We start from the raw sequence: 16,485 nt of genomic DNA, 5'->3' as shown, positions 1-16,485 counted from the left end.
GAAAAGAACACCTCTCCAACTCTGAAGCATGGGTGTGGATCGATCATGCTTTGGGGTCGTGTTGCAGCCAGTGGCACAGGGCACATTTCATTGGTCGAGGGAAGGCTGGATTCGAATAAATACCAGCAAATTCTGGAAGCAAACGTCACACCATCTGTAAAAAAGTTGAAGTTAAAAAGAGGATGGGTCCTACAATAAGACGATGATCCAAAACACACCTCAAAATCTACAATGGAATACCTCAAGAGGCACAAGCTGAAGGTTTTGCCCTGGCCCTCACAGTCCCCTGATCTAAACATCATTGAAAATCTGTGGATAGATCTCAAAAGAGCAGTGCATGCAAGACAGCCCAAGAAACTTGTAGAACTGGAAGCCTTTTGCAAGGACGAATGTGTGCAAATCCCCCAGGTAAGAACTGAAAGATTATTGGCTGGCTACAAAAAGTGTTTACAAGCTGTGATACTTGCCAAAGGGAGTGTTACTAGGTACCAACCATGCAGGGTGCCTAAACTTTTGCTTCAGGCCCTTTTTCCTTTTTTGTCATTTTGAAAATGTAAAAGATGAAAATAATAAATTGTTTTTGCTGAAACTATAAAGGGAATGAGTCATCTTTAACTTTATGCCTTTTGGAGATCATTTCATCTTCAACTTGCTTAACTGTTCACAGTAACAGCAATTTTGACCAGGGGTGCCCAAACTTTTGCATACCACTGTATGTGCAACCGGACAATCATGTGGCAGCAGTACAGTGCATAAAATCATGCAGATACAGGTCAAGCACTTCAGTTATGTTCACATCAAACATCAGAATGGGAAAAATTTTAATCTCTGACTTTAATGGTGGCATGGGTGTTGGTCCATATTGCACATACAGATGGACTGGTTTGAGTATTTCAGAAACTGCTGATCTCCTGCTGTTTTCACACAACAGTCTCCTACAGTTTACACAGAATGGTGCGGGGGGGAAAAACATTAAGTGACAGTTCTGTGGGTGGAAATGTTTGTTAAAAGAGGTCAGAGGAAAATTGCTAGATTGATTTGAGCTATTGGGAAGGATATAGTAACTCGTATAATCACAATTTACAACCGTGATGAGCAGAAAAACATCTTGACATGCACACAACATCGAACCTTGACGTGGATGGGCTGCAACAGCAGAAGAGCACGTTGGGTTCCATTGCTGTCAGCAGAGAACAAGAATCTGAGGCTATCATGGGCACAGGCTTATGGAAACCTCAGGACGTAGGAGGTGGGGGAGATCTGTCTCTTTCATCCGTGCCAATAAATGTAGAAATGGCACTGTTCAATTTCTTATTATATGGTGTGCTTAATACTGTTAATAGGGGAATGATTCACAGTTATTGTTGTATCTGTAGGTCCTAAAGGCTCAGTTAAACTACCATTGCATGAACATTTGCTCATTTCAAATGGAACAATTTGCAGTTGAGCTGAGTTGACAAATGTTGATGGCCTTGCTCAAGAGCCCAAAAGTGGTAGCTGGGTATCTGAACCTACAATCTTTTGATCCATAGCCCAAAACTACTGAAGCATCATTTGGCAGAGCTTATGTTTTTGCTTAGTTTTGTCAGTTTGGACTTCTAAATTCCATCATCGTTATCGTCAAACTTATGCCACTCCCACTCTATGATGTACACTTCCATCAAATTACAATAATGGAGCTCAGCTTCACTTGCTTTTCACATGCACCAAAGTTTGAGGAACTTGGCTTTTGAGGGCCCCCCCTTTTTTTTGGGGGGGGGGGATTCACTATCCAATCAGAGATATTAAAATAACAGTTAGGACACTTGTATGGAGTTTATATTTCCACACACTATAGAAGATATAGTGGCGTTTTGTATTTGTGCATGGTCGCTGTTTACTCGGTCTTATTGGAGCCGTAACTGTTAGTTTTTGCATCTCTGAATTCTTAATCGGGATTTATGTGGTAGTGTTTTTTTTTTCCTCCTTCTTCTCTGGCCTGTCCTCAGCATATGTATATTTTGGTTTATTGGCCACTCATTGCAAACAGTGTCTCCAAATCCCAGACAGCATACCATGGACATTCTGCTGCTGACCTGCTAATTCTGCAGGCATGACAAATAGGATAACAAATGTATTTAAAGTAGAAAAATGCACCAAGAAAGAAAAAGGATTCATGTTAATGTATGTATTTAAAGTAGTAATGAGGAGGAATAAAACTAGTTTCTCTATTGCTCTTTATGTACTTGGTTCAGGTGTCTGATGTATGCAATTCTTGCCTTTAGCAAGAGTGACCTTTCATAACTGTTAGTGTTTTAGTGCTGTTTGTTACAATCCTTAGTTGATGTAATATTTCTTAGGTAAGTTTTTGTCTGTGTATGACAACATGTACATGGAGTGTATACTCTCGGATGGTTTCAGTGCCTGTTACCATGCTCAAATCTCCTGGGTGGAGAAAACTGGTGTAAGCTACTAAAGAAACAAGACTTGGGTCAGACCACTCCCATATGCTCTGCGATAATCAAGAGCAAGCAGAGTAGCCATGCCCAAACACAGCCAATTTTATTATTTGCTACTGTAACACTTTGCCTGGGCTGCTGACAGTAATTTTTATAGAAACTGAATTCACCTCCTTGATAAACATATACCAGATCGCTAGTTTTGCTGAAGAATATTTTGTTAAAGAACACCACACGAACAAATGTGAAGCTGACCACTGGCCTTTGAGGGAAAGTTTTGGCTTATTTTTCACCAGAAAATGTATTTATTCATCTTGCTGAGATGACTTCTTGTTTGAAAAGATGCATTTGTTTCCCACACATTTCTTCGATAGTACTTTTGGATATTACTTTTTAAAGTTAAGTGTGCAATTAATTGTTTTTGTGCCAAAAATTTTATGCAAAAAAAAAAAAGCTTTTGTTTGCTTATAATTATTAAGCTTATTTGATGTCTTTAACTCAGAATCTATTTCTAGAGAAAAACACTATTTGGAAATTTTAAGGAAAGGGGAGCAGCAGTGCTGTCACGCCTCACTACAGCAAACACTAAAGTAAACTTTAACACTATGTTCCCTGTATACAACACACAACCACTGAGCCTTCTAGATACTTTTTTTTAAAAGTCAGAAATGGAGAATTTTTAATTCTAAGATATTAAAAATATGCAATTATTGTAAATAATATGGAAAGTGTATTTAAAAAAAATATTTAAGATATTCATGACGCCCTCTTTTCTCAATTTTGAGAATTGCCTGTGTCTGTTTCTCCCCTACAAGACTACATTTGTGTTGCTAAGAACATCGATCTTTGACTCTCTCTCTCGTTGCAGGCTAGAACGGTTGGTCGATGTTTTGAGGAAGAAGGTGGGCACAGGCAGTGTCCGTACTGTGATCTGACTGACCAATGGGTGACTGGAACAGACGGCCACATCTGGTGACCAGGCTGCTGTGTTTAACTCTGAGCAAACAGCCAAAGCCCTTCCTGGGCAAACATGGGCTGGAAGTGCTGCTTGCTCTCACCCTCAGCCCTTCACTCACTTCTCATAACCTCCACACACACTTTCTCATTGTTACAGTCTCTGACTGATGCTACTGCAACCAGACATTTTATCCCAACTCTATCTTTGAAGTGTTTTTTTTTTTTTTTTTTTTTAAATGTATTGATTTGAGCAATGTGTTGATTGTCCAAGGACATGGGTAGATTTAATGGAAATGCAGATATTTAATGTGTGACAAAATGAGTCTTAATTAGGTCTTTTATGTCCAAAATGTAAAATGATGATTTAATTGGCCTGTTTTGTATAATAAATGGTTTGGGCTACAGACTAAATTTCAAATGTGCCAAGCAAGCATTGGTCTTTTTGTTTTTTCCCTGTAGCAATAAATAGACCTTGATTTCAAGACTATGCTTGATTTAAAAAAAAAAAAAGTGACAAATAAGGAAATGTTATATAAGCCTTTATATGATGGTTAGATTTTTTTTTCTCTGACATTTCAGAAATGTTAATGTTTTAAATGCATCAGTTTTAAGTATAAAATACAGCTTTGTCGTGATGATAACCTCATCCTTAGTCTAAAATGTATGTGCATTATCTTTGAATATAACAGATTTACTGCTGCTATCGCCACAGGTTTTCTTTAGCAAGAAAACGGTGTCTACCTCTGATAGTGAACATTCACCATATTAGCTGATTTTTTTTTCATTAGCTAACCTAATCTATTTTAAATTAAAATGGGTGCTAAGTATTTTTGTGATTTTACATAAAAGCTGAATTTTAAATTTATTTAAACTGACATTGTAGGTTTTGTGTACCAATAATGATCTCCTTGATCTATGTAGATTTTTTTTCCTCCATAATAATAATAATATCAGGCGATGTTGTGAAAAGTAATATGGAACTTACTTTTATTTACCATCCAGTTAGGCTACTGTTAAAATGCTCATGTGTTAATTATAAGGTCTCTTCTAGACAGACATGGCACCGGTAATGCGCATCTGAAGCCGTGCCACTGGCTGACTTCATTAGACCAGGCCTTTAGGATAATATTGATGATATAAACAGCCGACTTTACATTAATTTGAAGAAAAAAAAAAAGGGGGGGGGGGGACATTCTGACATACAGATGGAGCCTTTCTTTTTTTCGCATGGGCATATTGATAATTTACAAACATAAGCAGACCAAAGAGCTCCCTCGACTCCTACCAAAAACTAATCTACTAAACAATTCTGTGGAGATGGTTTACATTGCTGGTATTGATGGGATGCCCCTCATGAGTCCTCTTCAGTCCTCTCTATTCTTTATCGGAGGTGGCCAGTGTCGCAGGGGCCCGTGTGTGTTTTTGAGCATGATCGATTATGTCCTCAGAAACATGTTGCATGGCCCATTGGTCGGAGTGACAGAATAAAGAGCGATGGAAGTGTGGAGCTCCTGGCACTGGGATGCGCTTGGAGATTCTCGCGCTTCGGTTACCGTGGAGATGCCACAAGGAGACCCACTACAGATCTCACACATCCATCCGTCTGCCACATCCATCCCTCTGCCACATCCCTCTCACATCCATCCCTCTGCCACATCCCTCTCTCATTAAACGTTTCGTTTTCCCTTTCATACGAACAGAAAGTTAGAGCAATGTGATCTTTATTTTGAACAGAATCTGCTAGCACACTGCAGTGATCTTAGACATGAGCACGTCTTACAATTTAATTTATAGGCCTATAACTTTGATCACTTAAATATCTAACACTTCAGACAGGCTACTGAGCATTTTTAAAAACCTGTTTTATTTCATTTGTTTATTGCCCACATAATTTTTTGCACTACATATATACAGGTGTTTGCTCATTTTTTTAATTGCTCAATACTATAATATATAATACATTATAAAATATTAATGTATTGTATTTTTATCTGTATTTCTTCGCCCGTGTTTAAGCTGATTTTAACACCCAGATTTCCCCGCCTGGGGATCAGTAAAGTGTTTTATTATTATTATTATTATTATTATTATTATTATTATTATGTTAGTCTTTTCGACAGTGTTGGGTCTGTGCCTGTGCGGAGGCTCGCGCCTCTGTTTATTGGGGTGGAACTAAAGGCAATCCCCATTATCCTCCCTCAAATCGGTAGTATGATGACCGGACTACAAAACAAGTTTTTATACGCTTTAATTAAAACCGTGTTTCGACAGCCTATGCTGAATGACCCTCAGAGAAAAGAGTGACTGATCCCGTTGCTATAACGACACGAAATATTTCAACCCTTTCTCTTTTTTAATCCCACCTCTTCTTCTCAGTCAGACATTGCAGGTCACTTATAGTTAGTCTGCTATCCATTACCTGAAATTAAAACACTGTATCATGAACAAACGGATGAGCAAATAAGATTTTATTTGATTTCGTATTTTCTTCGGTGCGGCTCAACGAAATCCGCTGACTCAATGAGGCCTGGTTAGAGTTCCTGTAGGTCTGATGAACCTCAGGGGCCATTTGACTCTCTGCCTCGCTGTCAGTCTTATACACCCTTTAAACTACTTTTTCTCTCGACCTTTTTACAGAGAAATAAACAGGCTACAATTTAAATATTATATTTTAAATAAATAAATAAATAATTTGGGTAGTGTTTGTGAATTCCAGTTGGCTAATAAGCACAGAATAGACAGATCTCATGAAGGCCAGCTAGAAGACCACCAACCTGACATGACTGATGCATATTAGGGGGCCACAAAGCCCTAATAAACTTCTCCCCTATAAAATGTGTAATGGAAAACCAGCTGCTTCTAAAGCTGATTTCGGATAGGATCTCTCCCTCTTCTCCCTCGCCCTTTGAAAGCTTCTTTCATTTGTGTGTGTGTGTGTGATTCTGGAGGGGTAATGCTTTGCTCTTTTCGTTGGCCAAGCACAATTGTGTTATTGGAGATAATTAATTCAATCCCCATCAAAAGGTATTAGAAGCGCCTTGGCCCTGTAGTGGCTTTTTCTAAACTAAGAATGAAAAGATGGAGAAGAAAGGTCTGCGGGTAGACCCGCTGATGGCCGCTTCTGAAGTAAAGGGCCCTGCGTATTGTCGCCCAAATTTTTGTCCATAAGGCTGAAGAAAGCTCCAGAGCTTTTGATAGGGGAACGAGAAAATGCACATGAGCTGGAAAACAAGGCGCTGCGTCCTGAACACTGCCCGCTGATAACATATGTTAGGCATTAATAAAGCCTGGTCTCCTTCACTGAGTGCAATTCTGTACTGAGGAAGTGAGAGAAGGAATAATCGTATAATAAGACATATTTATAAAATGGCAATTTTAAACAAAGGACATTTGGTCTGATAAAACTACTACTGATCATAATAATAATAATAATAATAATAATAATAATAATAATAATAATAATATGATGGTTTTTGGTTTTATCATACACCTTTATAATGCAACTTACACACATAATCAGTGATGTGTTGTTATTGTATTCTATACCCATGTTTAAAATTTACGGAATATAGCTAAAAGTAGCCTATACACTGTCTGACTTTCATTTCTTAAAAATCTTACATTCATCACTGTTTTAAAATCGCAGCTCATAATGGCCACATAGACCAGAATTTAAAAAAAAAAAAAAAAAAAAAAATATATATATATATATATAACATTCTGAAGAAAACTTCTTCACTGTTGAGTAACTTTTCACTTCTTGTTTATCATCCACATCATTTGAGCAAAATTACCGAAATGTCAGATTTCTCCCAACATTTATGCTTTTCTGATGAAAACTGAATGGAACAAAAAAAAAAAAAAAATTTACGGCAGGCATAATTTTATCATAGACGTATGAATAACTACAAGCGTGCAGATATTCATACATTAACTATTTCAGTTTGATGAAGCAAGCTACAATGTGTCTCTATCATGTTTGTGATCTCTTAATTATAAAATTGATATATAGAATAAATAATTGGTTTGCCATGTTGGCAACAACACCCAAACCCACCTAAAACGATGAAATGTACAAAAATAACTAGTGTATATTAAAACACTTGTGTGCTATTACTGCAGTTATTCTAAGACTATCAGACAGCAGTGGTGGGTCATGTGCGTTTTGATTGTCTTTAAAATAATATAAATAAATAAATAAATCTGTAAATCTGAGGGTTGTTTTATATGTTATAAGCCTCCAAAATCACTATCATTTAACGCATCTGAATTTTAAGCCACTTGAAACACTATTATCCGGCTTTATCGGTCCATTCCAGTGCATCAGTTTAATTTAATTCATTTCCATTGTTCTGGCTTTATCTTATCCGTCTGAAAAGTATTTTATATAGTTCACATCTCGACAGATCTCAGGAGCTTATCAGTAATATCTTTATAACCTTTAATTGAAGATTGGTTTATCAACAATGAGGCTGGTGTATTTTGAGTGTAAGTGCTCTGGAGTTATTTATTGCTTTTGATATGTAAAAAAAATTGTAATTAGTAAATGCTTAGATATATTTAAATGAAGACTGGTTTAAAAAAAATTTCACTATGCATGTGTAAATTATTTCTCTTTCCGGGATGTAGCCGCTTTTTCCGCTTCATGGGGCCTTTTGGCTTCCGACGCGTAAATAAAAATGTTCCACTTTATTTCCGGGACAGGGTCTATTGCACGATGATTAAACGCATTTCATGGTTAGTCAGCCAAAATGCGCGTCTCCAAAATACCACGATCAAAGTAAAATCTGTTCAGGTTCACGCGCCCGTCATGTAGGTTACGCTTGACAAAAAGATGATTTGGCCTCCTGATGATATTGTTAAAAATCCCATTTAAAGAGCGAGCAGAGCTTTTATGGTGAGAAGCTTTGAGGCTGCTCTTGTGTTAGACTTGGATTTTCTCTTGGTCTTTTACCAACACAAAGTCACAGCACACAGACTCGGCCAGTGCGCACTGCGGCGTGCAGAAACCTCATCACAGAAATGCTTTATTTAACAGCTATAATGTTCATTTAATTTATTTATTCCCCCCCAAATGTTGGTTTGTGATTGTTTACCTACTTTATATGCACTCTAATTTATTTTACTTGTGTGAGATAGGGCATTGAACTTGCCGCATATTCTTAATCACCACTGAACCCTTAAAAAAGCACAAAAATAAAAACACAACTATCAGACAATAATTAAACACAAATAAAATAAATAAAACTGCACATATAGGTAATTTTTTTTTTTTTTACCATAAGATTTCCTAAAATCCTGAGAAACTCAGCGACTCCTCCAAATTTAGACAAATTACATCCAGGGGCCTCGAAACATCAACATGCAACGAAACACCAGCCAGCCTAATTAGGAAATAACGTGTTTTATTCGCAGTTCATTTTCACGTTTGATTAACTTATTTCAGTACAAGTTTGAGATTAAAATGTTTTCATCAAACGAGGTAAATAAAAACCCAAAAAAGAGCAAGTAAAATAACAACATCCAAATACATCTGCAAACACACAGTTACTTTGCTTTTTTACCTGCATCACACATTCCACAAGACCATAACTGACCTTCATTTGTACACATTTGTAACACATGGGACATATTGGGGAGGTGGTGGTGGGGTGTTACATTATTGTACAAGCTCAAAATCGTTTTAAATACACACTAGCAATTATTTATAGGTGGGTAATACAATCATTCAGGGAAACACTTTACAATATTTTATTATACACATACACATTATTATACTTTAAAGCAACAGTCTTTAATGCACAGGGTGCATGCAAAAATAAAATAAAGTTTATCTGTCAGCAATTGTTGAGTGCAGTGAATTATAAGACCAAACTAAGAAGTGTTAAGAACTGGCCTTGAATACACACCTTGGTAGTAAGATGCCTCTAAAGCCGAGGGGTCCATGCTTGCTCTCCCGGCCATAGAAGCACTGCCGAGAGGCAGGCTGGAAGACATACCTGAGCCATAAGATGAATATTGCAACGCTTGTTCATATGCTTTCAAGTCCAGTTTGTGTTGTTGCTCCGAGGAGGACATTAAATTATTGATGGAAAACGGGTGGTTGAAAGAGTAATGGGGGTCTCCTTTTAGGTGCAGCTGAGACTCGTGGGCCATAGAGTGTGGGGGCAAAGGGATAGAGGACAGAGACGTGGCTGAGTTGGCCACAGGGTGTATCTGTGGGCCACTGCTCTTTAGTTCAGAGTTGCTACTGCCATTTCTGTGGTCCAGGCTCTGAGGACTTGATGACTGGTTTGCGCTGGTTATTGAGTTGGAGTCCACGGGCCTGCTCTTTGTGTTTGTGCGGTCACTCGAGGGCGAGCCTGACCCGTTCTGTTCTTTCCTTCCATCTGGCCCTTTACTTCCGACAATCTTTTTCTCACATTTGAAACGCTTCTGTCTGCGGAGGTAACAGCCATTCTCAAACATATTTCCAGAGTCGGGGTGCAGGGTCCAGTAAGAGCCTTTTCCCGGCTTATCTGGTGACCTAGACACTTTGACAAAGCAGTCATTGAAAGACAGCGAATGTCTGATGGAGTTTTGCCACCTTTGTTGGTTTTGACGGTAGTATGGAAAAAGATCCATTATCCACTGATAGATCTCACTAAGTGTGAGCATCTTGCTGGGTGACTGCTGGATAGCCATAGTGATAAGTGATATGTAAGAGTATGGAGGCTTGGCGTGTGGGTAACTTCTCCTGAAAGTCTTGTTGTCCCGTGCCCTGTTCAGGTTCGGTTGGGCGTATGTCATAGGGCTCAGAGTGGGGCTGATGCTTGAGTAAGGGTTCAGTGCGTTCATTGAAGTGTGTTGAGCTGAAATAGCGTTCATATTTGTGGGACTAAGCGCGGTGCCCATGGACGAGACCCCGCCACCCATTCCGTTCATTGCGCCACTCGCGCTCGACTGCATCCCTGCCATAGTTCCTGGGCTGAGTCCAGCGCCGAGAGGAGGGTTCGCATAGGACATGTTAAAAGAACTAGAGGTCATATTCCCACTGGTGGACATGCTCATATAACTGTTCATACTGTTCATGGAAGTCAGTCCAGCATTCATGCTGCTGTTTGTCATGGGCGAATAGACCTGAAATAAAACAAAACACACTTTATTATTTCAAAGGCAATTTTGAGATTTGAAATTTATCAGCTGTTTGCAAAAATCTGCGTATGAAATCCTTAAGCGTGTATATTTTATTTTACATAAACTTTAATCTTCACTCAGTATTTACTTAGATTCTGTATATTGTTCCACCACACAGACGAAAACCAAAAACCAAAAAAATCTTTAATATAAACAAACATGATGACTGAAAAAACCACCAGGATTTTTATTTGTAATTTGTTCATAATTGAATGTGTGATGAAAAAATTTGTTTTTCATCCTTGTCAACGAAATTAAGTAGGCTAAGCAAATAAGTAAATAAACTATTCAAAAGATAATATAATTTAAAAGTGTAATATAATATAATATAATATAATATAATATAATATAATATAATATAATATAATATAATATAATATAAATTTATTTTAAAACTTAAAATTTTTTTTGATTTAAAGTTCTTCAGAATATAATTAACATTATATATAAATCACTTCTACATCCATAGAAACCCCTCTGAACGTATACTGTGTGCACTGACTATCAGCATCAGTATTTTACAGCGAATGGCTCTTGTGCAATATACCTACTTACTACCTGTGCAATACTTACACGTGCAATTTAACTGTACATCTGCAAACCTGTTAATTTTTTTAGTCTCTAAATTTGTAGTTTATTTCTTTATATATATCCTTTTTTGTACACTTAGTACTTTTGCACTACTCCTTCACTGCCTAATCTTTTTATATATATTTTGCTGCTGTAACAATGTAAATTTCCCCTTGTGGGACAATAAAAGATATATCTATTCACGAAAATGCTATTTAAGTAGCTGCATTTGGAGGATGATTTGATGAAGCCCAGTGGAGTCAGGTACACAGGTACACAGGTACACAGCAACACTACCGCCACCAAGGGGACAGCCGGCACTCAGGTAGCTTCACAATAAAATCTTTCAACAACATTTTAATTTTTAGGGATACCGAATGATTTTGAGGAAGTGAGCAAGAAAGAAACCTCGTTTATATTTCCCGCTGTACCGTAGGCCTGCGTAAATTCTGTGTACGCCTGAGTTAAATTGAAGTAATTTTAAACTATTCCCCATCAGCCACGTTGAAATCTCCCACACTAACCATACATACCTCCTGGGCATCGGTGTAATAGCTACTCCAGTCAGGAGTTTCGTGTCCTTCCATTTTCACTGCGCCCAGCATTACGGTGGAAATGTGCAGGTCGTCAACATGCAGGACCCAGAGCCGGGGTTTTCACAGAGTGCTCCAGCAGACGGTGTGCGCACTCAGGACTGAGGGGGGTTGGGTGGGTTTTTTTTGCGCGACGTTGTCGGATAAAGTGAGGAAGAGTCGCGAGCGCCGCGACTTGAGCGCGCGCTGTGGATCTTCCCCTCGCTGTTACGTAGAGAGCTGGAGGTCCAGCCCACTGCCACAGACTCGGGTGTCTATCCGCCTTTCTCCAGCTCACACCGCAACAACTGCTCTGGCAGATCTCGGATAGAACTCGTTGATGCTTAAGTTTATAACAAAACAGGAATAATGCACATTTATACCTGAGGTGAAGAAGTAAAAAGCAGACAAATCCAAAAGCACTCGAGGCCACATTTAAAATGAGACTCATCACAACTCAACTATATGGACTGTTGGTTAGAAACACTGAAGCCCAATCTTGCACTGATGTACAGTAAATCTCACATCATTGCCTATAATAGACATATTTATATTAGGGGGGAAAAGTCATGGACTGTAGTATTGTGCATCAGAGTAATTTAATGTGACCTATACAGTATAAAGTTGAAAGAGCTCATGCAGCACAGCACCACCCCCACACACACACACACACTCCACCTCACCCACCCACCCGCACTGCACTTTCCACTGTACACCTGTTAATGAGAGAATAACAACACTGATCAGCCACTTACACCGGATTATCTCCGAGTGATCTCCAACATAATTGCGGTACAAATCAATTTTTCAAGGGGCGAAATGAAAGGACTCTTGAAGCAGAACAGTTAAAGGGTTTTTTTTTTTTAGAGAGAGAGAGATAGAGATAGAGATACAAACTTAAAAAAGGACTAAACCATGAATAAAGACATTTATTTATATTTCATATTTCATTATTTATGATTACACCCTGTTCATTGATCTTATGTCGTGTTTAAGGGTTTGAATTTGTTTATACATTACGTCATACATGTACACATCATAAAGGCTATTGAACAGTAGTAGGCTATTAAATAACGAAAGAAAAAGAGTATATTTGTAGAGTTACATCGAGGACTAAAGCTATTTATTTATTTATTTATTTATTTATTAGAAATGCTTAACGCACGTGCCTTTGCAGAATAACCTGAAATAGTGAAACTGTTTTTTTGTTTGTTTGTTTGTTTGTTTGTTTTGTAGACAGTGCCGTTACTGAGATTATTGTTGCAGATCTAAGAGTGAAAAAATGTAAAAGGTTGGTGTACCTAAGGCTATGACCTAAGATTAGTTGTATTTTGAACAGGCAGCATACCAAATCTATGCAGTATTAAGTTTGAGCCGGAGGTGAAGTCCTGAGAGAAACAGGTTTAATGGCAGAGTTTAAATGTGAACCACAGAAAGTTACCTCGCCATCAGCTAACACTGTAAATTAATAATAGAGAAGTCTAACAGCAGAATATCTATAAGGGCTCATTTCTGGTGTCACTAGGCGGTCAGTATATACTGTTAATTCAATAATATTTTATGAAAAGTTCCTACCCAAATTACATGCAGCCTTGCTCTATTCCCAGCTTCCAGTGCAGGGGCCTTGGGGCCTCTGTCGTTCCTGGAATCATAAATGTTCTGCCATAAAAAAAAGAAAGGAAAAGAAAAAAAGGGGGGAGAAAATGGAGAGACATTACAGTGGCTAAGGCTAAAACAAATACGCCTATAAATCATGTCAACTCAAATGCAACTGCAATTTTATTGAAAAGAATAATAATAATAAAACAGGAAAACTTCTGGTCATGTTTTCTACATTTTAACACAATTTAACTTTGAGTTCTGTGAGTGATAGGCCTACTTGAATAAAAAGTCTGAATAGATTCAATAAATATGATGGTGAATATTTGACTATTACTTGAACAATTGAATTATATTTACAAAATAAACCTGTGCTGCAATTTAAGGGTGTCCAAGGATCCTTTTTCTTTTTAAGGGGCCCCTGGTTGCAAAAAAAGAGAACCACTGGTCTCTATTAATATACCAGTCTGTCTCAATCCATAATAATAATAATAATAATAATAATAATAATAATAATAATAATAATAATAATTATTATTATTATTATTATTATTATTATTATTATTATTATTTTAGTGTTCTATACATTCTGTACATAAATTTCCCAAGAAAGAAATTTTCGGCTGAACAGGCATTTTATATATATATATATATATATATATATATATATATATATATATATATATATATATATATATATATATACACACACACAACCCCGATTCCAAAAAAGTTGGGACAAAGTACAAATTGTAAATAAAAACGGAATGCAATGATGTGAAAGTTTCAAAATTCCATTTTAATTCAGGATAGAGCATAGATGACATATCAAATGTTTAAACTGAGAAAATGTATCATTTAAAGAGAAAAATTAGGTGATTTTAAATTTCATGACAACAACACATCTCCAAAAAGTTGGGACAAGGCCATGTTTACCACTGTGAGACATCCCCTTTTCTCTTTACAACAGTTTGTAAACGTCTGGGGACTGAGGAGACAAGTTGCTCAAGTTTAGGGATAGGAATGTTAACCCATTCTTGTCTAATGTAGGATTCTAGTTGCTCAACTGTCTTAGGTCTTTTTTGTCATATCTTCCGTTTTATGATGCGCCAAATGTTTTCTATGGGTGAAAGATCTGGACTGCAGGCTGGCCAGTTCAGTACCCGGACCCTTCTTCTATGCAGCCATGATGCTGTAATTGATGCAGTATGTGGTTTGGCATTGTCATGTTGGAAAATGCAAGGTCTTCCCTGAAAGAGATGTCGTCTGGATGGGAGCATATGTTGCTCTAGAACCTGGATATACCTTTCAGCATTGATGGTGTCTTTCCAGATGTGTAAGCTGCCCATGCCACACGCACTAATGCAACCCCATACCATCAGAAATGCAGGCTTCTGAACTGAGCGCTGATAACAACTTGGGTCATCCTTCTCCTCTTTAGTCCGAATGACACGGCGTCCCTGATTTCCATAAAGAACTTCAAATTTTGATTCGTCTGACCACAGAACAGTTTTCCACTTTGCCACAGTCCATTTTAAATGAGCCTTGGCCCAGAGAAGACGTCTGCGCTTCTGGATCATGTTTAGATACAGCTTCTTCTTTGAACTATAGAGTTTTAGCTGGCAACGGCGGATGGCACGGTGAATTGTGTTCACAGATAATGTTCTCTGGAAATATTCCTGAGCCCAGTTTGTGATTTCCAATACAGAAGCATGCCTGTATGTGATGCAGTGCCATCTAAGGGCCCGAAGATCACGGGCACCCAGTATGGTTTTCCAGCCTTGACACTTACGCACAGAGATTCTTCCAGATTCTCTGAATCTTTTGATGATATTATGCACTGTAGATGATGATATGTTCAAACTCTTTGCAATTTTACACTGTCGAACTCCTTTCTGATATTGCTCCACTATTTGTCGGCGCAGAATTAGGGGGATTGGTGATCCTCTTCCCATCTTTACTTCTGAGAGCCGCTGCCACTCCAAGATGCTCTTTTTATACCCAGTCATGGTATGACCTATTGCCAATTGACCTAATGAGTTGCAATTTGGTCCTCCAGCTGTTCCTTTTTTGTACCTTTAACTTTTCCAGCCTCTTATTGCCCCTGTCCCAACTTTTTTGAGATGTGTTGCTGTCATGAAATTTCAAATGAGCCAATACTTGGCATGAAATTTCAAAATGTCTCACTTTCGACATTTGATATGTTGTCTATGTTCTATTGTGAATACAATATCAGTTTTTGAGATTTGTAAATTATTGCATTCCGTTTTTATTTACAATTTGTACTTTGTCCCAACTTTTTTGGAATTGGGGTTGTAAAATAAAGTAATTCTGGTGCAAATAAGCAACAGTATTTGCATTGCAACAATGTTTTGTTCTTTTGCTTGTGTACCCAAGCATAAACAAACATTCAGCTAGGAAGTCTTGTTTAATTCCTGGTTGCACGTACCAGATATTTAAAACAACATCCTGAAGGCTGACACTTAAGGCTTAGTGTTAGCTTGTCCAAAATCTGCTGCCAGGACTTTTTGACTGATGGTTCTTTTTTTTTTTTAATTATTGTGGGCTGTTCACATCAAATACATAATATGAAATGTATATACTGTATGTTCAATTTAGATCAGATGATTCTTCTTGTGGATGGCACAGTGGCACAATGGATAGCACTGCTGCCTCACAGCTCCATGTTCTCCCTGTGTTTATGGGGTTTTCTCCAGGGTCTCCAGTTTCCATCCACTGTCCAAAAATATGCATGTAGCTGGATTGGCTACACTAAAATTGCACCTAGGTGTGAATGAGTTTTTATTATTGTTTTTATTATTATTATTTAATTCATTTATTTGGGGCGGCACGGTGGTGTAGTGGTTAGCGCTGTCGCCTCACAGCAAGAAGGTCCTGGGTTCGAGCCCCGGGGCCGGCGAGGGCCTTTCTGTGTGGAGTTTGCATGTTCTCCCCGTGTCCGCGTGGGTTTCCTCCGGGTGCTCCGGTTTCCCCCACAGTCCAAAGACATGCAGGTTAGGTTAACTGGTGACTCTAAATTGACCGTAGGTGTGAATGTGAGTGTGAATGGTTGTCTGTGTCTATGTGTCAGCCCTGTGATGACCTGGCGACTTGTCCAGGGTGTACCCCGCCTTTCGCCCATAGTCAGCTGGGATAGGCTCCAGCTTGCCTGC

General features: G+C 38.2%; 2 protein-coding genes across 2 annotated transcripts in view; one reads left to right on the top strand and one right to left on the bottom strand.

Moving 5' to 3' along the window:
* Positions 1–3,836, top strand: part of mipol1 (mirror-image polydactyly 1) — a 66,207-nt gene extending 62,371 nt beyond the window's left edge. Inside the window, exon 14 of the mRNA XM_060934388.1 lies at positions 3,307–3,836. Within this exon, the coding sequence (XP_060790371.1) occupies positions 3,307–3,373 (67 nt within the window). The 3' untranslated portion in view covers positions 3,374–3,836. The remainder of the gene's footprint in view (positions 1–3,306) is intronic.
* Positions 3,837–8,783: 4,947 nt separating this feature from the next.
* Positions 8,784–12,118, bottom strand: foxa1 (forkhead box A1). The gene is made up of 2 exons (XM_060933099.1): positions 11,675–12,118; positions 8,784–10,514 (listed from the first exon to the last, which is right to left on the bottom strand). The coding sequence occupies exons 1-2, from the start codon at positions 11,744–11,746 to the stop codon at positions 9,270–9,272; spliced, it is 1,317 nt and encodes a 438-aa protein (XP_060789082.1). The 5' UTR covers positions 11,747–12,118; the 3' UTR covers positions 8,784–9,269.
* Between the last annotated feature and the right edge of the window lie 4,367 nt (positions 12,119–16,485).

This window comes from Neoarius graeffei, chromosome 11 (genome assembly GCF_027579695.1).
Source record: "Neoarius graeffei isolate fNeoGra1 chromosome 11, fNeoGra1.pri, whole genome shotgun sequence".
Lineage (NCBI taxonomy): Eukaryota > Metazoa > Chordata > Actinopteri > Siluriformes > Ariidae > Neoarius > Neoarius graeffei.
The sequence above is the reverse complement of the archived record's forward strand: the minus strand, read 5'-3'. Positions and strand labels throughout refer to the sequence as shown.

Excerpts from the sequence above, each read along its gene's own strand:
- foxa1 (XM_060933099.1), bottom strand. The coding sequence starts at position 11,746 with ATGCTGGGCGCAGTGAAAATGGAAGGACACGAAACTCCTGACTGGAGT. Across the intron at positions 10,515-11,674 it reads ATTACACCGATGCCCAGGAG|GTCTATTCGCCCATGACAAA; the intron begins GTATGTATGGTT and ends GTTTTATTTCAG.